The sequence below is a fragment of the Scyliorhinus torazame genome, chromosome 8 (assembly GCF_047496885.1).
Source record: "Scyliorhinus torazame isolate Kashiwa2021f chromosome 8, sScyTor2.1, whole genome shotgun sequence".
Taxonomy (NCBI): Eukaryota; Metazoa; Chordata; class Chondrichthyes; order Carcharhiniformes; family Scyliorhinidae; genus Scyliorhinus; species Scyliorhinus torazame.
Window position 1 is genome coordinate 268,846,608 of NC_092714.1, and position 26,491 is coordinate 268,873,098.

The window sequence follows — 26,491 nt, forward strand, 5'->3', positions numbered from 1 at the left end:
CTGCTGTGAAGACACAGATACTTGACAAATTCTTCAATAAAACAGCCAAGATGTCTGGAGTTATATTTATGAATGCAAGATACAATGACATAAAACTATTGGCTGCACATGGCATAAATTTCTAACTGCTGAAATAACATCCAGATTTTTTTCTTTTGAATAAATTTGTAGGCCAGATGATGAGGTGCACTGCCAGCACAGTTTAAACATTGGCCAACTCAATACTCACAAGCTGTGCATTTGCTTTAGATTACTTTTTTTTGTTGAAAAGACAAGTAAACAAAATGCTGGGCACATACTTTTCTGAATTTTTCTTTAATAAGTTAGTTGAGAGCCATTGGTTAGGGCCAGCGATTTTTTGCTGCAATGTAAACTGCTTTTGGGTGTTTTCTGTGTCAGTCGGGCAGAAAACCCCATCACACAGCAAGTGCGAAAATTTGTAGCCAAGTGTCACAGGATGTTCTGCTGTTTACTTGACCCACTAATTGGACAAGGATGGCAACAAATGGACAGTATTCCTTTTTAAAGCATTTGCGAAGGTCCGAAATAAAAGAGTAACATCAAGGCTATCATCTATCACGGCCAGAGATGATGATGAAAAGAAACGGTGGACTGACTCATGGGGCGAAATTCTCCAACGGCGCGATGTCCGCCGACTGGCGCCAATCAGACGGGCATCGCACCGGCCCAAAGGTGCGGAATGCTCCGCATCTTTGGCGGCCTAGCCCCAACATTGAAGGGCTAGGCCGACGCCGGAGGGATTTCCGCCCCGCCAGCTGGCGGAAATGGCATTTGTTGCCCCGCCAGCTGGCGCGGAAATGCGGCGCATGCGCGGGAGCGTCAGCGGCCGCTGACAGTTTCCCGGCGCATGCGCGGGAGCATTAGCGGCCGCTGTAAGTTTCCCGTGCATGCGCAGTGGGGAGAGTCTCTTCCGCCTCCGCCATGGTGGAGGCCGTAGCGGAGGCGGAAGGGAAAGAGTGCCCCCACGGCACAGGCCCGCCCGCGGATCGGTGGGCCCCGATCGCGGGCCATGCCATCGTGGGGGCACCCCCCGGGGTCAGATCGCCCCGCGCCCCCCCCAGGACCCCGGAGCCCGCCCACGCCGCCTGGTCCCGCCGGTAAATACCAGCTTCGATTAACGCCGGCGGGACAGGCAATTTCTGGGCGGGACTTCGGCCCATCCGGGCCGGAGAATTGAACGGGGGGTCCCGCCAACCGGCGGGGCCCGATTCCCGCCCCCGCCCAATCTCCGGTACCAGAGACTTCGGCGGGGGCGGGATTCACGGTGGCCAACGGCCATTCTCCGACCCGACGGGGGGGGTCGGAGAATGACGCCCATGGTCTGGGAAGAGGGATGCAGTATTATGTGCATTTCTGAGTTTATATTCATAGGCATTCACATATAGGCATTCAAGGGGCTGTTTAGCACTGGGCTAAATCGCTGGCTTTGAAAGCAGACCAAGGCAGGCCAGCAGCATGGTTCAATTCCCGTACCAGCCTCCCCGAACAGGCGCCGGAATGTGGCGACTAGGGGCTTTTCACAGTAACTTCATTTGAAGCCTACTTGTGACAATAAACGATTTTCATTTCATTTCATATCATAAACACACTGAGCAGTTCAGCATAAAGTCGGGCACAACCATTGCTCCGTGACTACAACTGAGGCAATATTTGAATCATGTTCCAACGGGGCTGTTAATCCTTCTTTTAGGAATGACTTCCTCAATTAAGAGCAAACCTGCCAGCGGTCTGGAAAGTGCTCAGGATTTGGCGCTTATAGTTCTGAGACATAGTTTTGAATACAGCCTGGATTAATTGGCCAATGGCAAAAGCTCAAAATGGTTCCCAATCGGTATCAATTAAAAATAAAGGGTTGTCCATTTAAAACGGAGATGAAGTGATTTTTTTCTCTCGGAGGTGGAGTCTTTCAAACTCCCTTCAAAAAGCAATGGCAGCAAAGTGTTTATTTCCAAGGCAGAGGTGGATAGATTGTTGGGAAGCAAAGATAATGATGAGTCATCAGGGGTGGGCAGGATGCAGATTTCAGGTTACGATCAGATCAAGCATGATCTCCTTGCCGCATCACGGCGCCGAGGTCCCAGGTTCGATCCCGGCTCTGGGTCACTGTCCGTGTGGAGTTTGCACATTCTCCCTGTGTTTGCGTGGATTTTGCCCCCACAACCCAAAGGTGTGCAGGCTAGGTGGATTGGCCACGCTAAATTGCCCCTTAATTGGAAAAAATGAATTGGGTACTCTAAATTTATTTTTAAAAAGATCAACCATGATCCTATTAAAGGTTAAATGGCAGAGTTGGTTTAAGGAACTGAATGGCCTACTTTTGCTCCTTGTTCGTAAATATTTCTTTATATTCTTCATTTCACTAATCACAGGAACTGGAGATGGAGGAAGGCAGAGAGGGTGGTGGAGGGGGTGGACGAGAAGAGAGGAAAAGAACAAAGAGTCGATGAACATGCGGCAATGCACAAGCTGACAATTTTCATTTTTACCTCATCATAAGTGTAGTCTCGTTCGGATCCTGCCCAGGCTGGACCACTCTGAGTGGAAAACGTGATGCCATCATCCCTTTTGCTGTCATCATCATCAGGTACTGCAGAAATAAATATCAAGGAGGGTAATATGCAGCCATATGTACACATATTGTACAACCTTAACCAAGTAAATATATAACTGAGTAACCTACAAAATGATGGAAGCGTTTTCAGATTCCACACACCTGGACAAAGGCATCAGGAGGAATAATGCTAATTTTGGTGTATACATTATACATGTGCATTAAAATAAAAAATATATTTATACATTTTATTTTTGTACATTTGTGAATAGTTTGAAATTGCTTTTTTCACATACGATTTGTCACACAAAGCAGGATATCATTGCTCTCACCTGGAGATGTTATGCTAAAAGGCAGCGTCCATATATATCCAATTTCAATCACAGAAATGCTGTGCTAGGCAATCAAAGCTCAGACAATAGTGGAATACTAGTGGCCTCAATATTTACAGGCTAGAGAAGGGGGGGGGGGGGGGGGGGGGAGAAAAGTGAAACATATTTCCTGTTCCCGATGATAAGATTTTGATGAAGCCGAGTGGAAGGAGGGGCTTCAAGTGGAGAATAAACACTAGCATAGACCTAGTGTTTATTGTAACATTCTATGTAATTTATGCATTTGAGAGAATATGAGCAGAAATGTAATTAAGTCAGTCTGTGATGCCTTGCACGATTAATGTAATGTAATCAGCTGATGGTCACCAAGTTTACACCCACCTTCTGAAAGAGCACCCGACCTAGGACCACTCCCCTGCTCTATCCCCGTAACCCCACCCCTACCTAACCGTTGTGGACACTAAGCGGCAATTTTGCATGACCAATCCACCTAAACTGCACATCTTTGAACTATGGGATGAAACCAGAGCACCCGGAGGAAACCTAAGCAATCACGGGCAGAATTTGTGCGCAAACTCCACACAGACAGTTACCCAAGGCTTCATATCCTTCAAAGAATCATTAAGCTGGTTTGGCCTGCAAAGTCGCATTAGATACTTTTATCCTTTTAAAAATAAAGGAATCAGAGCGATGACAACTGTACAGATGTTACTGACTTTGATCTCCAAAACTGGGTTCCATAAATACAGGAAGACATCATTATTAGTTGACATGCAGTCAACAATTTTGCAGCATTAAATGCTCAGACAAAAACATTAAAAATAATTCATAAAAGCAAAGAAAACCATGCATACAGTATGGCTTTTTAAAAAGGGAGATGGGGAAATTACCTGATACCCATTTTCTCCCTAGTCTTCCAGTATAACGTACACAAAGGCCATCAGCAATCGCACACATAGACCAGGTTTAGAGTGGCAGTGTCCCCTAGATGACCTCTGCTCCTTCCATTCAGAGTAACCCCCACCAACACTCGGATAATTCCACGGAATCTGGACTCCTTTTATCCACTGCACTCCCTAGCCACTCTAATGTAGCACACTCATACTTCACAAAATGCCCTGTTAGTGTCGGAGAAAACCCAAAGATGGCCAGCTTATGAATGAAATACTCACATTCATCCGTCCTGTCATTTAATTCCTCATCCATGAAGGTTACAGGTTTTGGTTTCTTCTTCTTCATCATGCTCATGTCAAAGGCATCATCGTCACCCTCTCCCTGCTCAGTCACTTCACCTTCAATCTGCAACACCAAACCTCCAGTAAATGACCGTTTTCACAATTGATGAGAAACCAACACTTGTTAAAACAGAACTGGCCAGTTTAAAAAAAATTTTTACGAGGGTAACGTAGTTTTGAAAACACCTTTAAGCAAGATATGCCTGTTGCACAATGGCCCTGCACACAACTAAGATATTATGTTCAAAAGGCAGAGCATGAAGAAAGTGAGCTAAACAGGTGCACACACACACAAATCATTGCACACCAGAAGTAGCCAGTTGTTACTGAAGAGATGAGGAAAGAAGAGACAAGAGATGGCAACCCACCTGGTCTCTCTAGATACCCAGCTACTAGTTGGCACACTTGGAGAGCCATAAACACTCCTGTTTCCGACTCTTTTGATCTGCGAATAGTATGAATCAAAGCAGGAAGAACAATGTACAAACAGAAGAGAAAATGGTACACGCTGAATCAGGCATAGCATAAGCTGGACACAAGATAAAGCTCACACCGCTGTCACAAACCTCAATCTCAGAAAAGAAACCCAACATTATGAAATTTTCACTTCTCACAAGCACATATTGCTTTAAGAGGGCAGTTTCCACTATGCATGTGCAATCTCTAGCAACTCATTTCATGCATGGCCCTTACAAGGTCACTTCAATATGGATGAGGAACACCATTGTTGTCAGACTACTTCATATCCTTTCAGAAACAAAACCCTTCAACAAAACAATACTCTTCAAATGTTCTTTACAACAGGCAGCTACAAACTGTAGTGCTACATTTAAGCCATATGTAGTTAACATTTCAAAAGGCACTGTATTTTCCTGGAGCTGTGAGTGACCCTGTTTATTCCAACACACAACATTCCAGATTGCTGTGCGGCTGCTGAAGTTAAGAGGAAAAACTTCACTCAATGTTCTGGAAATGATTTGTGTTTTGCCCTAACCAACCTAGCGAGACATCTATCCCATCTGTTGATCACATTTTGACGAACCACATGCATTAACTCCTAAACATGCCAATCTTTATGAATTAAATTTGAAGGCATGTTCTAGATTTACCCTTAATCCCTGATATAAATCTACAAGGCCCTCTCTTAAGCCACTTCCTTCCCCATCTGATAGGGCCCCAGCTTTCTCTAATCATTCGGATAACGAATACACTTATCGGACACTAGGTGGTCTGATTTCACCTCTTATGTAGGTGGGCTTTAAGCGAGTTAAAATCTCTCGAGCAATCAGCCCCACAGCGCCTGTTGGCATCTTCTTCAGAAGGTTAGACCCACATGCATATAGACAATGAAACACAACAATTTAGGTCTTGAAGAGAAAAAAAAATTACATTTTAATGGGAGTTTATATCAATTGCTTTTGACTCAGTTGACTAGAAGAGAAAACAGCACATAAAATTCCAAATGACAACAAAAATGCTGGAAAAGCTCAGCACATCAGGCAGCATCTGTGGTGAGAAACAGGTTTCAGGTTGATAGCTTTTTCACAGATGTTGCCTGACCTCCTCAGTGTTTCCAGCATTTTGTTATTTCAGATTTCCAGTATTTGCATTGTACCTACCAGTAACTCAACTTAATAGAGGAATGCTTTGTCTCGCACATTCGTCTAATTCCTTGCATTATTTATTATTTGATCAATAAAGTTGTTCAATTGGACACTGAGCAGAAGAGACAGGTCCGGATTTTGAAATGACCATTGATCGAACAATCTCTGCGGCAGGAACCACCCCCCTCCACCCCCATTCCTGACAATAGTTTAAAACTGCTGCCAAGATAGGGATCTCCAGGCACCCAACAAAATTATACCCTAAATAGAGTAAACAGCCAATGACGGTGACCTATTCGCCAAGTTAAAACCACTGAAGTTCTTAATTTTTAACTTCTACGGTTATTGAAATAAATGGTTGTGAGATGCATAATAAATTTAGCTAAACTAAAGCATCAAAATGTAAACCCACAGAATGATAGTTTATAAACTCTGCAGAATGGTGATTTTCTATGTAGAACTTCCTAAAATAGTGAAATTTGACATGCAAAAATATTGTGGATATCTAGTTCACAGTTGTGTTAATAGGTTGAAGGTAATTTTTAGTTCAGGGGAGAGTAAAACTTAACTGCAGAAAATTGGGTAAATGCAACTGAAGCAGCGCATCTATTACAGAGAAACGGTTGGGGCCATGTTGATTGAAGGGGTTAAGAGCTAAATAGCAAAGAGATGCAAAAGCTGGTCTTACTTGACTGGAGAAATTATTTCTATGCTGCTTGCAAAGAAGCAGAGTCCAGAAGGAGGTTTTGTTTTTGGGAATTAAATTAGCATAAAAGCATTCCAGGAACCCGAAAGACGATATTGATCTAACGGAGCTGAAGAGGTTTCTCTGGCTTCAATTAAATGCGCTCTGCAGCAGAGAAGGAAGTGGTCCCGAAAGGGTGCTGCTGTTAGCAGGCTCCAGGCAGTTGGAGCTCGAAGACGACCCGGTTGCTTGTCGGTGCTGAGTGCTACAGTTCGGACTTCACATGGTTCGCAGTTCACACAGCAGATCTGGGAGCTGTTTGGTGCAACAGAGGCTCAGGAGAAGCCCAAGGGAGCTGGAACAGTGGCAAAAGGTCTGTGGAGATTGGGCTCAGAAACAGATCTGGGAGCCATTTACAGCTTTATGCAGCCAAGAGACTGGAGTTGGGAGAAACCCTTGGGCAGTGCCAGTTTAGTAAAGCCAGTGGTCTGTGAATGAGTTACAAGTGGGCTGGAAACAAGAGGTGGGAGTGCAGCTTTGTGAATCCCATGGAACAGAGTCCAGGACAGATTGTTGGTAATGTGCACACCTAGGAATTTGAAGCTCTCAACCATCTCCACCTCAACATCATTGATACAGACAGAGGCATGGGCAACACTTCACTTCACACGTCGATGATCAGTTCCTTTACTTGGTGACACTGAGGGAGAGATTGTTGTCGCTGCACCACGCCACTAAGTTCTCTACCTCCCACCTGTACTATGACTCGTCATTGTTTGAGATCCAACCCACTATGCTCGTGTCATCAGCAAACATGTAGATGGAGTTGGAGCCACATTTTGCCACACAGCCATGTGTACAGGGAGTATAACAGGGGGATAAGTACCCAGCCTTATTGAGGACTATTGTGGAAATGTCGTTGTTTATCCTTACTGATTGCGGTCGGAGGGTCAGGAAGTCAAGAATCCAGTTGCAGAGGGAGGAGCTGAGTTCTAGGCTTTGGAGTTTGGATATCAGCATGACTGGGATTATGGTGTTGAAGGCAGAGCTGTAGTCGTTGAACAGGAGTCTGACTTAGGTGATCTTGTTGTTGCGTTGCTCCATGGAGGAGAGTAGGGCCAGGGAGATAGTGTCTGCTGTGGACCAGTTGCGACGGTAAACGAATTGCAGTGGATCAAGGCAATCTGGAAGGTTGGGATTGATGTGCCTCATGACCAACCTCTCGAAACACTTCATAATAATTAGATGTCAGGGCACCGGACGGTAGTCGTCGAGGCAGGATGCCTGGTTTTGCTTTGCCAACGGTATGATAGTAATCTTCTTGAAGCAGGTGGGAGCTTCGGACGGAGCAGGGAGAGGTTGGAGATGTCCACGAACACACCCGCCAGTTGGTCCGCACAGGATCTGAGTGCACAATCAGGGACTCCATCAGGATCTGTTGCTTTCCGAAGGTTCACTTTCAAGAAGGCCGATCTGCCTTCGGAAATTGTGACGGTAGGAATGCACGTCTCCGAAGCTGCTGGGGCAGTTGACAACGGTTTGTTGGCTTCCTGCTCAAAAAGAGCCTAGAATACATTGAGGTCATCAGAGAGGGTGCGCTGCTGCCAGAGAATGTACTCGGCTTTGAAAATTAAAGGACTCTACTCGACTTTGCTTTGTAGCCAGTTATGTTGTTTAAGCTTTGCCACAACCGATGAGAGTGTGTTAGTCTGTGACTCTAACTTAAATTGATATAGTCTCTTGGCATCCCTGATGGCTTGGCGGAGGTCGTACCTAGATTTCTTGTAGGTCAGGGTCACCAGTCTTGAACGTCTCAGACCTGGACTTCAGTAGGGAGCGGATCTCCCGGTTAAAGTATGGTTTCAGGTTGAGGAATGCACATATTATCTTTGTGGCACGCAGACCTCGACGCACTTACAGATGAAGTCTGTGACAGTAGTGGCATACTTGCCTAGGTTGGCCACTGTGCTCTTGAATCTGGATCAGTCCACTGACTCCAATCACGTGGGAGCTCTTCCGTTGCCTCGGACCAGCATTGCACAACCTTCTTAATTGGATCTTCCCACTTTAAATTTCTGCTTGTATGCCAGGAGAAGGAGCACCTAGGGAACCTAGTTTAATAATAACTGGGCTCTCATTTAAGATGGGATGAGGAGGTATTTGTTTCTGAGGGTTGAGTGCTTTTGGAATTCTCGTCTCTTGAGCAATGGATGCAGCGTCATTGAATATTTTTGAACGAAGAGATAGATAGATTCTTGACTAACAAGGATTTCAAACCTGGATTGCCAACAACTCAAATATGACCATGCCAAGAAGGTGCAAGCTATCAATTCCTCCTCACAGCAAAAACAACACAATCAAAACATTTGACTGCTACAGTGGCTTCCAGAAAGAGATGTCGTCTTGGTCCCATTCCTATTCTTTACCTTTCCCCTTAGTCCAGCCTCCAATATTTATTTTTCAATTATTCATGTAACTCGCTCAGAGAGGTTACCATGAATTCAGTTTCATTTCTGGTAAGATACACAAGAGTCATCGATGTTTACAGCTTGGAAACAGGCCCTTCGGCCCATGCCACCCAGTTTCTATCACTAAGCTAGTCCCACTTGCCTGCATTTGGCAGATATCCCTCTATACCCACCCTGCTCATGTAACTGTCTAACTGCTTTATTTAAAATAAACTTAAGAGTACCCAATTCATTTTTTTCCAATTAAGGGGCAATTTAAGTGTGTTCAATCCACCTACCTTGTGATGAATGTGATATAAAATAGTTAGGTTAAATATATTAGTTACAGTAATGTAGATGTAGGCCGGTCTAATTCTAGTGAATTCACAGACAAAGGATTTCAGAGAGCATGGCAAGGAAGGGGGAGGGGTGTCTAGTAGAGGAGGAGAAAAGGATGCTGGGTAACAAGAGGCCAGGGGAAAGGAATGAGAAGTGAGCCAATTAGGATGTATGGCCAGGTCAGGAGGGGTATAGGATGACCTATGGGAATCATTTGTGAGAAACTTGATGCCATTTGAATGCATTTGTAGCGATTCCTTTGTCTCTAATAACACTCGATTCTGAAGACCCAGAAGGCTGCTTGTGTTCTGGGTTTTTGTGAAGCGAGTCAGACTTGCAAGTCGGGTAAAAATAAATAATACTATGCCTACAAATCCATCTCGAGTTTTATTGAGGCCAGACTGGCAGGTAAAGAATTCAACATTTGTCATTTGGTGCCGAAACCCGGGATTTCTCAAGACGGTTCTGACCAACCGCGAAATCAGAATTAGACTGATTTTGGACAAGGAAAGTGGAAAAGGGCCCACAATGTGTAGCTGGAAAATTACCGCGCATTGATTTTCCCCTCTTCTTATGGTCTGATTAGTCTGGTCACTCGCGGTTGGTACGGAAAGATCGTCTCGACGAAATCAAAGGTCAGTCTGGGGATTAGAATATTTAACTGATAGGATTTCATAATTGATGATTCGGTTTTGGGTTAGTTTTGGAATTCATGGGACATCAAAATGATGGTTTAATTTCATGTATGAGTGTTTTTGATGAACTGATGGGACCTCAGATATAGAGGGTTTAGTTCAATGAGTGTTTTTAAATCTATAGTTGATTAAGCTAATATTTGTAGTGGCGAAAAAACACAGTCGAGGACTAGTTTGAGATTATGGGGAATTGCTTGGATAACACGAATGATCCAGGCACGCCATTGCAAATATTATGTGATATTTATCCAGATAAAGCGAGAGATTTTAGGAAAATGTCAGCAACCTTAAGGAACAAATTGGGTGACGAATGGCCACTAGTGGGCACTAAAGACCTGGACATCATTAAGAAAATTCAGGGAAAAATCTGGAAAACGAGCCAAAGTAAGAAAGCAAAAGAATTAATTGGATTATGGAGACAATATTGTCAAGAGGAAAGAGATAAGATCATGTTATAAAGTTGGCAAGAAAATGCCCTTAAAATGGGAATTCCAATTAGTGAAGGGGGAAACCAGAAAACTCTGGAGATCTTGAAAAAGGAGTGCGCATTCAAAGAAAGCGCAAGTAAAGAGAGGGTTGACTAAAAAAAAAAGGCTACGTAGTTCAATGGCTGGCCTTGCATTGACAGAAGAAGACATAGAAAATTGGACCATGTCGGCCAGTGTCCCGACAGCACCAGTAGCATTGTCCGCACTAATTCCGGAACCACAAGAGTATCATAATTTATATCCAGTCACTGTTCCCCAGATTCAAATCATGCCAGCCTCTCCAGCCCCTTCGGTTGATAGCTTGGGTCCTATTCTAGCATCTTCACTGTCTGTTAGAGAAGGGGAGCGCTGTTCAACAAGCCCAGTTAGCTCTAGGACCCGATCTCGGACAACGAGAGAGGGGCCTGATCCTATCCAGAACAATCACGCATATCACCTAGATCCCTTCAGACCGATATGGTAGGACAGAAAAGTATGAGAACAAAGAAAGAGGATGGGGATGGTTCGGAGGAGCTGGAGCTCTCCCTAGTGACAGGGAAGGAAGTTGAAGTCTTTGAAGAACCAGAGGAATCCGCTAGAGCGCCCCCTAGTGAGACTCGTGAGACAATTGCCGATTAGGAAAATATCAAACCCTGACGCTGTAACGGCGGCTGCCCAGCCCACGATAGACGTTCATTTCCCATGGAGACCCAGTGAGATGATGGCTATTCTGGCTGCAATCCCAGACAGGAAGAAATCTCCTGCTGTTTTCAATGATTATCTGAGAACTACCATCTCAGTTTATCAAGCTGATTCTAGGGACGTCTAGGCCCTAGTCCAGCAGGTTTTAACCCCAGCAGAGTACCGCAATCATCTCAATCACTTGAATTATGCTAGCCACGCCGCACTCCAGCAAGCCCATGTTTTGGACGATGATAGACGGGCACAAATTCTGAATGCGTTGAATGTCACATTTCATAAGCCCATAAACATTTCTGCTATCTTAGACCTCAAATCTAAAAAGACTGAAGAGCCAGAGGAATTTCTGGAACGTTTTAATGAAATCTACCGTGGGCAGTCAGGCGACTTGCCATACCAAAATGGTCAGAATTCCCCTCAATATTGTGCTATGTTAATGAATTGCCTACCACCTTCCGTGGCTACTGCCGTGAAATGTAATAACATGAATTGGACAGAGAACGACCCTTCTCAGGTGGCCAGAGCAGTTAGATTTTATCGGAAGGAGGGTGTAGGCCAGGAAGGAGGCTCAGTTACAAAGATTAAGACTGAGTATGTAATGAAAAAGGATGATCTGAGACCCCAACCAGCAGCAGAAACGGTGGCTTACCAGCTGGAACCCCAATATTGTGATCTTGGGTGGGTGGATCAACATGGGATAGGATATCAAACCCACCCAAATGGGCCCTCAGCTCCTCTTTATGGCCCACCGTATGCACCAACAGCTTTACAACTGCCGCCCCCTCTGAGGGGCCATTGGTTTACTGGGAAAAGAGGAAGGGGCAGATATAGAGGGAACAATACATGTTTTAATTGCAGCCGTGCAGATCACTGGCAACAGGAATGCCCCTTTAAAAGACGGGCAGCAGAAGGAGACAACCTGACCCAAAGGAGGGGGTACCCACCAAGGGGAGGACAGGCGAGATATACGGACTTCTCCCAGGCAAATCCTTTCCCAACACAGGATTTGCTAGCTAATTTAGTCATAAGGACTCTCCAATCAGACAGGGAACCTATTATTTCTCTGCAGATAGGAGATCAACATTACTCATTTGTAATCGACACTGGAGCAGCCATGTCTTCGGTGCAATCAGAACTTCGACTACCACTATCCGACCACACCCAGCATTTGTCGGGGTTCCAAGGACAGGTGTGTGAGTATCCTATTTCTGAACCTGTGACAGTCACTTACGAGAATAAGTCTGCGGATTGGACTGTAACTTGTTGGCCCGAGATTTACTGTGTATCTTCCAGCTACAGCTAGAGTGCGGAGACGAAGGGGTAACGGTTCAATCATGGAGGACGAGACAACAGCGCTATATTTCTATCACTCCCCAGTGGTGGACGTTAGACATTGAACATTCACTGCATCACGTTACCCTGGCCTATGACAGAACCGGACAAAACAGGGAGTTGGAGGACAAATACCGGCCATTAATTGGGACCGAATGGCCAGTCAAGGTTACAGCCACAGTCACGGGAAAAGGTGCAGCCGATTTTGTTACAATACCACCACATTTATGGCCACAGTCAGCTTCTGTAGGCCCTCATATTACACGTCAGGTCCACGACCAGTACCATGCCAAGGATCTGGGGCTTATGGCAAGGAGGGAAGTGGATCATTCAGATCCAACAGAGTATGCACTTCAAGTCACGCCAGACGGCACTTCCATAAAATATTTTGAGGTCCCTGAAATGATTAACACTCGACTTCAGCATCACCGGGGACGTGACGTTTTGGAATATGTCAATCCACAGGTCTGGGCGGAATACCCATTACAAGTGAGAAAGACAAATGTTACACCTATTAAGGACCATGTAAAGCTGCCTTCCATTCGGCAATACCCCCCGAAACCCCAAGCTGCCCTGTCTATTGACAAATTAATCAGAGAGCTGTTGCAACAGGGTATTTTGGTCCCTTGCCAATCAGAATGTAACACCCCCATACTTGCTGTGCCTAAACCAGCCAAACCAGACCAGCACCGATTAGTACAGGATTTACATTCAAGCAATGCCATCGCACAGCCGTTACATGCTCTCGTCCCTAATCCTGCCCACATACTGGCTCAAATTCCAGCTCAAGCCCGGGACTTTGCCATAATTGACATTCAGCACGCCTTCTTTGCCCTTCCACTCGCATCTGAAAGCCAATATTTGTTTGCCTTCACTTACAATGGACAGCAGTATACCTGGACCCGACTGCCTCAGGGGTTTGTCAACTCACCTACGCTCTTCTCCAGATGTCTGCAGACCCAACTCCAGGCCTTGACATTGGAGCATGGTTCCACTCTAGTGCAGTATGTAGATGACATATTAGTAGCGTGTCCTGACGAGCCCAGTAACAGGGATGATGTGATCCAGTTATTAAACCACCTATCCTCGTTGTTTTATGTTGTTTCACAATCAAAGGTCCTGGTGGCTCAGACAAAGGTCAAGTTCTTAGGAGTTTTACTTACAGCCACAGAAAGAAGTCTCAAACCCAGTAGGATTGAACCAAAATGCCAATTCCCCGCCCCTTCCACAGCCAAGGAGGTCCGTCATTGGCTGGGTATGGTGAATTATTGTAGGCAGGGGTTACCAAACATCGCTGTCTATACAAAGCTGCTGACGCCTTACACTAGTGAAGGGGGGAATTTTACTCTCACCACCGAGGCACTCGAAGCCTTCCGTTGCCTGAAGCAGGCCTTGTTACAAGCACCGGCCCTGTGCGAGAATCATGGGTTTGAGCCGGAGGGGGATGGATCGTGTATACAGGAGGTGGAGGGAAGTGGGGCTGGTCAAGGTGAGGGATTTGTATTTGGAGGAAGGGTTCGCCAGTCTGGAGGAGCTAAGGGAGAGGGTAGAGCTGCCGAGGGGTAGTGAGTTCAGGTATCTACAGGTTAGGGACTTTACACGAAAGGTCTGGAAGGGGTTCCCTAGATTGCCGGGATACACCCTGCTGGAGTGACTGCTGCCTCCGGATGTGGAAGGGGAGGGAAGAATTAAGGATATATACAAGTGGCTGGGGGAGCAGGGAGGCGAGCGGGTGGTGAAGATCAAGGAGAAATGGGAAGCGGAGTTGGGAATGGAGATCAATTGGGGAGTATGGAGTGAGGCACTGCGAAGGGTAAACGGGACCTCCTCTTGTGCAAGGACGAGCCTGATACAGTTTAAGGTGGTGCACAGGGTGCATATGACCCGGGTGAGAATGAGTGGGTTCTTTCAGGGGGTAGCAGATGAGTGCGAGAGGTGTGGACAGGGGCCAGCAAATCATGCGCATATGTTTTGGGGTTGTGAAAAAGTGGGATGATTCTGGGCGGGAGTGTTCGCGGTCTTAGCCAGGATAGTGGAGGAGGGAATGGACCTGGACCCTTTGGTGGCGATATTTGGGGTTTCAGAGAAGCCGGAGCTAATGGAGGAGGAAGGCCGATGTCTTGGCCTTCGCCTCTCTGATTGCACGGCGACAAATTTTGCTGGAGTGGCGGCATCGCCACCGGGGGGTAGCAGCATGGTTGGGAAAAATAAACAAATAAAGATCACCCTTAAGCCTCCTACGCTCCTGGGAAAAAAGTCCCAGCCTATCCAGCCTCTGCTTATAATTCAGACCATCAAGTCCTAGTAGCATACTCAAATCTCTTTCTCACTCTTTCTAGTTTAACAATATCCTTCCTATAATAGGGTGACCAGAACTGAACACAGTATTCCACGTAAGGTCTTACTTCATTTCAAATGCTATACATGTTAACCTCTCTTCATTCCTTTGATTGGTTTTTGCTCTTTCGATGCCAATTCACTTTCTGAACCTCCTCAGAATTTTTAAACATCTCTATTAGACCCCTTTAACTTTGTTTGCCTGATGAAGAGCCTAGGTTTCTCAAGTCTTGCCTCATATCTGAAGCTTAGAGTGAATCTGTTTTGCATCTTGTCCATAGTCTGAAAGTTTTGAATAGAGATAACCACACACCTGGACTTTCATTGGCATTCCTAACTCCTCAAAGTATCCCCACCATCTACAAGGCACAAGTCAGGAGTGTGATGGAATAGTCCACTTTCCTGGATGAGTGCAGCTCCAACACAAGAAACTTGACACTACCCAGGAAAAAGCAGCCCACTTGATCAGCCCCCCCTTCCACAAACATTCACTGCCTCCAGCCATATAGAAAGTCACCAAGTTCCTGAGACAGCACCTTCCTAAACCCACGACCACTACCATCTGAAAGGACATGGCAGTAGACACATGCAAATTCCCCTCCCAAGCCATTCATCAATCTGACCTGGATATACAATCGATGTGTAGGTTTTAGGTTAGATGGTTAGCATGGTCAGTGCAGGCTAGAGGGCCGAAAGGCCTGTTCCTGTGCTGCACTTTTCTTTGTTCTATTTCGCTGTTCCTTCACTGTTGCTGGGTAAAAGTCCTGAAACTCACTCCCCAACAGCACTGTGGATGTCACTGCACATGGACTACAGTGGTTGAAGAAAGCAGCTCACCACCTTCTCAAGGGCAATTAAGGATGGGGAATAAACACTGGCCTTGACACCAATGCCCATATCCCATGAATGAATGAGAGGCAAAAATCAGAACAAAACAATTTTAAAAAGGAGACAGAAATTGATTATCATTTTCCAACTCTCTCGGAAATTAACTTCTTTTTTTGAGGGAAGTAGTCAGATTTACATCTTATTTTAACTTCTTCAGAGGTGTGGAAGTGAACTTCATGCAACACCGAACCTGGGGCCAGGATTATCGAGCAGTATCTTTGCCCGATGTCCCAGACACACACCTTCCAACAAAAGCCACAAAAGAGGAAAAACTCTACCCAACTCCTTCCCCCTCCCATTTACCGCGCACCCCCCCATCCACCCCAAGTCCACGGCCAAAAGGCACCGAGGCCCACTGAAGTGCCCCAGCACTGCCCAAGCTGTGACCAGCTGAGCAAGGGCAAAGCTGGCTTCAGGCCTTTGCGCAGTACCACATGCAGCAGGATTACCAACTTCCATCTTTGCCTCATTATGCACAAGTTAACAGGGCAGAAAGCTTCAAGACAACTGAAGCAGGTACAAGAAATATTCACATCTCCAAGTCACACACATCGTCCAGATGTGGAAAAATATCACATTTCCATCTTCATCACTGGATTAAAGCCCTGAAACTTCCTACCAACCAACACTGGACCCCACAGACTGCAGTGGTGCAGTAAGGCAGCTCTTTCTCAAGGAAACGTATATAGATTACATAGACTTTACAGTGCAGAAGGAGGCCATTCAGCCCATCGAGCCTGCACCGGCCCTTGGAAAGAGCACCCCCATTTTAAGCCCAGAGCTCCGCCCCATACCCGTAACCCAGCAACCCCACCCAACCCCTTTGGACACCAAGGGCAACTTAGCATGGCCAATCCACCTAACCAGCACGTCTTTGGACTGTGAGAGGAAACCGGAGCACCCGGAGAAAACCCACGCAGACACGGGGAGAACGTGCAGACTCCACACAGACAGTGACCCAAGCCGGGAATCGAACCTGGGACCCTGGAGCTGTGAAGTGACAATGCTAACCACTGTGCTACCGTGCCGAAGGCAGTAAGAGGAACACCCACATCCCATGAATGAATAAAAAAGTATTATCCTTGTCCCCAAGGGAGAAAAACCTGGGAAGTAGGGTGCCCACTTACAAAACACATTACAACTTGCATCTTTGGGCTAGCAGTTGAAAAATTACATTAAATATTGGTCATTTTTATTGTAAAGGTCAAAAGGTTGGCAAGGACTTTCACAAGTCCCCCAAAGGGTCTCACTGAGTCCCTTGCTTATTATTAAAACTAACCTTTACATCATTGTCTATCCCAATAGGTTTCTTGGGTTTTTTCTTTTTCTTCTTTTGATTGAAGAAGTCCAAGTCATCCAAATCATCTGTTGCATCTTTGAAGAAAAAAAACATACACACACACATAATATTAAACAAAAAAAAAAAACAACATTCATAACTGACTGGCTTTATATTTAAGGAAGAACTATCTCAGCCATGAACATGCTTAATGACCCAGCCTCCACAGCCCTCTGCGGTAAAGAATTCCACAGATTCACTATCCTCAGGACACATGCTTCCTCGTGGCTTAAATGGACGACTCGTACTTAGATTATGCCCTCTGGTCCTAGACTCTCCCACAAGGGGAAAAAAACCTCTCAGCATCTACCCTGTCAAACCGCCTAAGAGTCCTACATGTCTCAATGAGGTTGTCACTCATTCTTCTAAACTCCAGTATGTACAGGCCCAACCTACTCAACTTCCCCTCAAGAAAACCCCCCCATACGTGGGATCAACCTAGTGAACCTTTCAGAGACTACCTTGCACGTCAGCATATCTTCCCTTAGATAAGGGGAGCAAAACTGTTCACAGTATTCCAGGTTTGGTCTACCTAGTGACTTGTATAATTTTAGCAGGACTTTCCTATTTTTATACTACATTCAGTTTGAAATAAATGCCCAACGTCCCATTGGCCTCCTGTATTGCCTGCTGAACGTGTATGTTAGCTTTTTATGATTTCTGTTCGAAAACTCCCAAAGCCCTCCGAGTTGCAATTTTCTACGGTCTATATTTTAATAATGTTCAGCTCTTTTATTCTCACCACCAAAGTGCATAACTTTACATTTTCCTACATTATATTCCAATTAACAAGTTTTTGCCCACTCACTTAACTTTTCTATATCCCCCTGTAGATTCGGTGTCATCCTCACAACTTGCCCTCTCGCCTACTTTTGTGTCATCTGCAAACTTTTTTAAAAAAATATATTTTATTGAAAATTTTTGGCCAACCATCACAGTACATTGTGTATCCTTTACACAGTAATATAACAGTATTAATAACAATGGCCTGTTTTATAAACAAAAAATAAATAATATATAACAAAAAACGAAAACTAACTCTAAATGGCAACTGCCTTGTCTCAGATAAACACTCTCTCAAAATATGATTTGACAGTCCAATATACAATTATCTATAGCAACAACCTAAACATATTATACATATATATAAACAACCCTGAGAGTCCTTCTGGTTCCTCCCCCCCCCCCCCCCCCCACGGCTGCTGCTGCTGCCTTCTTCTTTTCCATTCCCTCTATCTTTCTGTGAGGTATTCGACGAACGGTTGCCACCGCCTGGTGAACCCTTGAGCCAATCCCCTTAGGACGAACTTAATCCGTTCCAGCTTTCTAAACCCTGCCATGTCATTTATCCAGGTCTCCACCCCCGGGGGCTTGGCTTCCTTCCACATCAACAGTATCCTGCGCCGGGCTACTAGGGACGCAAAGGCCAAAACATCAGCCTCTCTCACCTCCTGCACACCCGGCTCTTCTGCAACCCCAAATATAGCCAACCCCCAGCTTGGTTCGACCTGGACCCCCACTACTTTCGAAAGCACCTTTGTCACCCCCACCCAAAACCCCTGTAGTGCCGGACATGACCAGAACATGTGGGTGTGATTCGCTGGGCTTCTCGAGCATCTCGCACACCTATCCTCTACCCCCAAAAATTTACTGAGCCGTGCTCCAGTCATATGCGCCCTGTGTAACACCTTAAATTGTATCAGGCTTAGCCTGGCACACGAGGACGATGAGTTTACCCTACTTAGGGCATCCGCCCACAGCCCCTCCTCAATCTCCTCCCCCAGCTCTTCTTCCCATTTCCCTTTCAGCTCATCTACCATAATCTCCCCCTCGTCCCTCATTTCCCTATATATATCTGACACCTTACCGTCCCCCACCCATGTCTTTGAGATCACTCTGTCCTGCACCTCCTGCGTCGGGAGCTGCGGGAATTCCCTCACCTGTTGCCTCGCAAAAGCCCTCAGTTGCATATACCGGAATGCATTCCCTTGGGGCAACCCATATTTCTCGGTCAGCGCTCCCAGACTTGCAAACTTCCCATCCACAAACAGATCTTTCAATTGTGTTACTCCTGCTCTTTGCCATATTCCAAATCCCCCATCCATTCTCCCCGGGGCAAACCTATGATTATTTCTTATCGGGGACCCCACCAAGGCTCCCGTCTTTCTCCTATGCCGTCTCCACTGTCCCCAAATTTTCAACGTAGCCACCACCACCGGGCTTGTGGTGTATTTCTTCGGTGAGAACGGCAATGGGGCCGTCACCATAGCTTGTAGGCTAGTCCCCCTACAGGACGTCCTCTCCAATCTCTTCCACGCCGCTCCTCCTCTTCTCCCATCCACTTACTCACCATTGAGATATTGGCGGCCCAGTAGTACTCACTTAGGCTCGGTAGTGCCAGCCCCCCCCCCCTATCCCTACTACGCTGTAAATATCCCTTCCTCACTCTCGGGGTCTTCCCGGCCCACACAAAACTCATGATACTCTTTTCAATCCTTTTGAAAAAAGCCTTCGTGATCACCACCGGGAGGCACTGAAACACAAAGAGGAATCTCGGGAGGACTACCATTTTAACCGCCTGCACTCTCCCTGTCAATGACAGGGATACCATGTCCCATCTCTTGAAGTCCTCCTCCATTTGTTCCACCAACCGCGTTAAATTTAACCTATGCAATGTACCCCAATTCTTGGCTATCTGGATCCCCAAGTAACGAAAGTCCCTCGTTACCTTCCTCAGCGATAAGTCCTCTATTTCTCTGCTCTGCTCCCCTGGATGCACCACAAACAACTCACTTTTCCCCATGTTCAGTTTATATCCTGAGAATTCTCCAAACTCCCGAAGTGTCCGCATTATCTCTGGCATGCCCTCCGCCGGGTCCGCTACATATAACAACAAATCATCCGCATACAGAGATACCCGGTGTTCTTCTCTTCCTCTGAGTACTCCCCTCCACTTCCTGGAACCCCTCAATGCTATTGCCAGGGGCTCAATCGCCAGTGCAAACAATAATGGGGACAGAGGGCATCACTGCCTTGTCCCTCTATGGAGCCGAAAGTATGCAGATCCCCGTCCATTCGTGACCACACTCGCCATCGGGGCCCTAGACAACAGCTGTACCCATCTAACATACTCATCTCCAAAACCAAATCTCCTCAGCACCTCCCACAAATAATCCCACTCCACTCTATCAAATGCTTTCTCGGCATCCATCGCCACCACTATCTCCGCTTCCCCCTCTGGAGGGGGCATCATCATTACCCCTAGCAGCCTCCGTATATTCGTATTCAGCTGTCTCCCCTTCACAAACCTAGTTTGGTCCTCGTGGACCACCCCCGGGACACAATCCTCTATCCTCATTGCCATTACCTTGGCCAGAATCTTAGCGTCTACATTTAGGAGGGAAATAGGTCTATAGGACCCGCATTGCAGCGGGTCCTTTTCCTTCTTTAGGAGAAATGATATCGTTGCCTCAGACATAGTCGGGGGCAGCTGTCCCCTTTCCTTTGCCTCATTAAAGGTCCTCATCAGTAGCGGGGCGAGCAAGTCCACATACTTCCTATAAAATTCAACTGGAAATCCATCCGGTCCCGGAGCCTTCCCCGCCTGCATGCTCCTAATTCCTTTCACTACTTCCTCTATTTCGATCTGTTCTCCCAGTCCCACCCTCTCCTGCTCCTCCACCTTAGGAAATTCCAGCCGGTCCAGAAAGCCCATCATTCTCTCCCTCCCATCCGGGGGTTGAGCTTCGTATAATCTTTTATAAAATGCCTTGAACACTCCAATCACTCTCTCCGCTCCCCGCTCCATCTCTCCTTCCTCATCCCTCACTCCCCCTATTTCCCTCGCTGCTCCCCTTTTCCTCAATTGGTGGGCCAGCAACCTGCTCGCCTTCGCCCCATATTCGTACTGTACACCCTGTGCCTTCCTCCACTGTGCCTCTACAGTACCCGTTGTCAGCAAGTCAAATTCTACGTGTAACCTTTGCCTATCCCTATACAGTCCCTCCTCCGGTGCCTCCGCATATTGCCTGTCCACCCTCAGAAGTTCTTGCAGCAACCGCTCCCGTTCCCTACTCTCCTGCTTTCCTTTATGTGCCCTTATTGATATCAGCTCCCCTCTAACCACTGCCTTCAGCGCCTCCCAGACCACTCCCACCTGGACCTCCCCATTATCATTGAGTTCCAAGTACTTTTCAATGCACCCCTCACCCTTAGACACCCCCCCTCATCTGCCATTAGTCCCATGTCCATTCTCCAGGGTGGGCGCCCTTCTGTTTCCTCCCCTATCTCCAAGTCCACCCAATGTGGAGCGTGATCCGAAATGGCTATAGCCGTATACTCCGTTCCCCTCACCTTCGGGATCAACGCCCTTCCCAAAACGAAAAAGTCTATTCGCGAATAGACTTTGTGGACATAGGAGAAAAACGAAAACTCCTTACTCCTAGGTCTGCTAAATCTCCACGGGTCTACTCCTCCCATCTGCTCCATAAAATCTTTAAGCACCTTGGCTGCTGCCGGCCTCCTTCCAGTCCTGGACCTCGACCTGTCCAGCCCTGGTTCCAACACCGTATTGAAATCTCCCCCCATTACCAACTTTCCCACCTCTAGGTCTGGGATGCGTCCTAGCATACGCCTCATAAAATTGGCATCATCCCAGTTCGGGGCATATACGTTTACCAAAACCACCATCTCCCCCTGTAATTTGCCACTCACCATCACGTATCTGCCCCCGCTATCCGCCACTATAGTCTTTGCCTCAAACATTACCCGCTTCCCCACTAATATAGCCACCCCCCTGTTTTCGCATCTAGCCCCGAATGAAACACCTGCCCCACCCATCCTTTGCGGAGTCTAACCTGGTCTATCAGTTTCAAGTGCGTCTCCTGTAACATAACCACGTCTGCCTTAAGTTTCTTAAGGTGTGCGAGTACCCGTGCCCTCTTTATCGGCCCGTTCAGCCCTCTCACATTCCACGTGATCAGCCGGGTTGGGGGGCTTTTTACCCCCCCCCCCTTGTCGATTAGCCATCCCCTTTTTCCAGCTCCTCACCCGGTTCCCACGCAGCTGTGTCCCCCCCAGGCGGTGCCCCCCCCGCCCACCCCACCCCCTACCAGCTCCCCCCTCTCCCCAGCAGCAGCAACCCAATAATTCCCCCCTCCCACCCCCCCCGCTAGATCCCCCACTAGCGTAGTTACACCCCCCATGTTGCTCCCAGAGGTCAGCAAACTCTGGCCGACCTCGGCTTCCCCCCGTGACCTCGGCTTCCCCCCGTGACCTCGGCTCGCACCGTGCGACGCCCCCTCCTTCCTGCTTCCCTATTCCCGCCGTGATTATCATAGCGCGGGAACCAAGCCCGCGCTTCCCCCTTGACCCCGCCCCCAATGGCCAACGCCCCATCTCCTCCACTTCCTTTCCTCCCCCCACCACCACCTGTGGAAGAGAGAAAAGTTACCACATCGCAGGATTAATAACATAAAACTCTTCTTTCCCCCCCTTTTTACCCCCCTCTTCGCCCCCCCATACTCGCCCCACCACTTTGCTTCAAACGTTCTTTTTTAATAACCCGCTCATTCCAATTTTTCTTCCACGATAAAAGTCCACGCCTCATCCGCCGTCTCAAAGTAGTGGTGCCTCCCTTGGTATGTGACCCACAGTCTTGCCGGTTGCAGCATTCCGAATTTTATCTTCTTTTTGTGAAGCACCGCCTTGGCCCGATTAAAGCTCGCCCTCCTTCTCGCCACCTCCGCACTCCAGTCTTGGTCAACGCGGATCACCGCGTTCTCCCACTTACTGCTCCGAGTTTTCTTTGCCCATCTAAGGACCATCTCTCTATCCTTAAAACGGAGGAATCTCACCACTATGGCTCTAGGAATTTCTCCTGCTCTCGGTCCTCGCGCCATCACTCGGTATGCTCCCTCCACCTCCAGCGGACCCGCCGGGGCCTCCGCTCCCATTAACGAGTGCAGCATCGTGCTCACATATGCCCCGACGTCCGCTCCCTCCGCACCTTCAGGAAGACCAAGAATCCTTAGGTTGTTCCTCCTCGCGTTGTTCTCCAGCGCCTCCAGCCTTTCCACACATCGTTTATGGTGTGCCTCGTGCATCTCCGTCTTCACCACCAGGCCCTGTATGTCGTCCTCATTCTCGGCAGCCTTTACCTTCACGGCCCGAAGCTCCCGCTCCTGGGTCTTTTGCTCATCCTTTAGCCCTTCGATCGCCTGTAATAATCGGGGCCAACAGCTCCTTCTTCATTTCCTTTTTGAGTTCTTCCACACAGCATTTCAAGAACTCTTGTTGTTCAGGGCCCCATGTTAAACTACCACCTTCCGACGCCATCTTGGTTTTTGCTTGTCTTCCTTGCCGCTGCTCTAAGGGATCCACCGCAATCCGGCCACTTTCCCCTCCTTTTTCCATCCGTATCCAGGGGGGGATTCCCTTCTGGTTTACCGCGGTGTTTTTAGCCGTTAAAATTGCCGTTGGGGCTCCTATTAAGAGCCCAAAAGTCCGTTCCACCGGGAGCTGCCGAAACGTGCGACTTAGCTGGTCATCGCCGCACCCGGAAGTCGTCATCCGCAAACTTGACAATAGGACATTCACTTCCCTTGTCCAAGGTCATTAATATATATTGTAAATAATTGCGTCCCCAGCACTGATCTCTGTGACACTCCACAAGTTGCCATCCGGAAACTGACCCTCGTTCCAAACACTATGAGTTAGCCAAACCTCTATCCATGTTAATATACTACCCCCAGCACCATAGGTTCGTATCTTCAGTAGCCTTGTGTGCGGCAACTTCAATGCTTTTGGAAATCTAATTATAGTACATCTACCGGCTCCCCTTCATCTATCCTGCTGAATCCACCTAAAGAAATTCTAATAAATTTGTCAGGCATGATTTCCCCTTCATGAAGCCATGTTGGGTTGACTAAATTATGTATTTTTAAATGCTCTGCTTTTACATCCTTAATAACAATCTAATGTCTTCCCAATGACACAATGCCAAACTAACTGGCCTAAAGTCAGCTGTTTTTGTCTCCCTCCTTTCTGAATATGGGTGCTACATAATTGCCTGGGACGTTCCATAATTTAACGATTCTTGGAAAGTTACTATCAGTGCAATTACCATCTCAGTAGCTACTTCCTTTAATATCCTAGGATGCAACCCACCAGGCTCAGGGGATTTATCAGCCTTTAGCCTCATTAGTTTCCCCAGTACTTTTTCTCTTATGATAGTTATTATCTATCGTATCGAATGACGCAAAGTATTTATGTAATTCCTCTGCCATTTCCTGGTTCCCAATTATTATTTTCCCAGTTTCATTCTTGAGGGAGTTTCATACAGCAAGTCTGGCTACAGAATCCTACAACCTGCCTTTCAGAATCTTAATGGTTAGGGCATCAATACCCTTAGGAACCCAGAAAAAGGAATATACACCATTTGTCAAAGACAAAGTGGAGGGTGAGAGTTGTGTGACACGATCACATCCCCCTCCACTCCATCCCCAAGCTGGGTGAACCATAGAGTTATACAGCACAGAAAAGGTCCTTCGGCCCATCGAGTCTGCTCTGGTCAAAAATAACCATCTAACTATTCTAATCCCATTTCCCAACACTTGGCCCATCATCTTCTATGCCTTGGGATCGCCAAGTGCACATCTTAAATGTTATGAGGGTATCTGTCTCCACTATTCTTTCATGATGTGGAGATGCCAGCGTTGGACTGGGGTGAGCACAGTAAGAAGTCTTACAACACCAGGTTAAAGTCCAACAGGTTTGTTTCGAATCACTAGATTTCGGAGTACAGCTCCTTCCTCGGGTGAATCTGAGGAAGGAGCTCCGCTCCGAAAGCTAGTGATTCGAAACAAACCTGTTGTACTTTAACCTGGTTTTGTAAGACTTCTTATTGTGACCATTCTTTCAGGCAGCGAGTTCCAAATTCCCAAAACCAGTTAGACTGTCTTGCTGTACTGCAAATTAGTCTGCCATCTTCCATCCACCAAACAGCTCAGGAAAGGGGTTCTGTTGCCAGGGTTTGAATGTGTGCCCAACCCCCCCCAAATCCACACTTTCTATTTAAGCTTCTATACCAACACCTACAAGTCTTAATTCACCTCAAGACAACTCTATTGGAAAAGTAAATTATAAAGCATCAGTTCAGCCCGCTGACCTCTTGTGAAGGAATTCACCACTGGACTCGAATTACTGGAACAATAATTCTTTATTCTATTGCCTTAGTCCTGTAAATTTTTCTTTCCCTCCTCACCCTCTCTTACTGTACAAGTGAAAAGGGGCAGCACGGTAGCATTGTGGATAACACAATTGCTTCACAGCTCCAGGGTCCCAGGTTTGATTCCGGCTTGGGTCACTGTCTGTGTGGAGTCTGCACATCCTCCCCGTGTGTGCGTGGGTTTCCTCCAGGTGCTCCGGTTTCCTCCCACAGTCCAAAGATGTGCAAGTTAGGTGGATTGGCCATGATAAATTGCCCATAGTGTCCAAAATTGCCCTTAGTGTTGGGTGGAGTTACTGGGTTATGAGGATAGGGTGGAGGTGTTGCCCTTGGGTAGGGTGCTATTACCAAGAGCCTGTGCAGACTCGATGGGCTGAATGGCCTCCTTCTGCACTGTAAATTCTATGAAAAAAATTCTATGAAAAGGAAGCAGCGTTGCTCACTTCACCCGGCACGGTGTGAACATAAACAAACCCACTGAGTTTACAGTGGCATTATTTTAAGAAAAAAAATAAATTTAGAGTACCCAATCAATTGTTTCCCAATGAAGGGTCAATTTAGAGTGGCCATTCCACCTACCCTGCACATCTTTGGTTTATGGGGGTGAAATCTACGCAGACACGGGGAGAATGTGCAAACTCCACAGAGTGGCCCGGGCGGCAGGGATCGAACCAGGGTCCTCAGTGCCATAGGCAGCAGTGCTAACCACTATGCTGCCCTATTGTGGCGTTAACAGAAATTGGATCACATCAAAGCAGAGGGGTTGGGAAATACACCATTGCTTATAATGGGGAAATAAAAGTCAAAACACCTCTCTCATTCTGGATAGGTGATGAGGAAAAATCAGGGCTGTTTAAATTTAACCTCTCCTGTCCATAACATCCAGTAAAAATATTTTGAATATTGGGTTAAAAATAATTTGACCCACCTTTCTTCTTGTTGTCCTCTTCATCTAGCTCTGGTATCTTCTCTTCCACGTTCTCTGATATTACAGCTTCCTTGGACTCTGCCACTGGCATCTCCTCTGTCGGTTGTTCAACGCCATCTTCTTCCAGCATGAAAGGCTTCTTCTTTTTCTTCTTCTTCTTGGTCATCGTGGGATCGAATATCATCTTCACAGAGGAGATCATCAGATTCAGTGGTTAGAAAATTTACAAGTTATCTTATCAATTCTCTGCCTTTCATTTTCAAAAGGAATAAATTTAAGCTCGAGATACAAAGCAAATGCAGTGCTTCTGCAAAAGCTCCTTCTTGTTTTGTACTTAAGCGCACAATTATTTTAAATATGTATTG

The 26,491-nt window shown here is 46.8% G+C and overlaps 1 protein-coding gene across 1 annotated transcript in view; it reads right to left on the minus strand.

The window, feature by feature from the left end:
• Nucleotides 1-26,491, minus strand: part of eif2s2 (eukaryotic translation initiation factor 2, subunit 2 beta) — an 80,886-nt gene that overhangs the window by 42,723 nt on the left and 11,672 nt on the right. Inside the window, exons 2-5 of the mRNA XM_072515291.1 lie at nucleotides 26,127-26,310; nucleotides 16,912-17,006; nucleotides 4,077-4,203; nucleotides 2,508-2,608 (exon numbers count right to left, since the gene is read on the minus strand). Coding sequence (XP_072371392.1) covers nucleotides 2,508-2,608; nucleotides 4,077-4,203; nucleotides 16,912-17,006; nucleotides 26,127-26,310 — 507 coding nt within the window. The remainder of the gene's footprint in view (nucleotides 1-2,507; nucleotides 2,609-4,076; nucleotides 4,204-16,911; nucleotides 17,007-26,126; nucleotides 26,311-26,491) is intronic.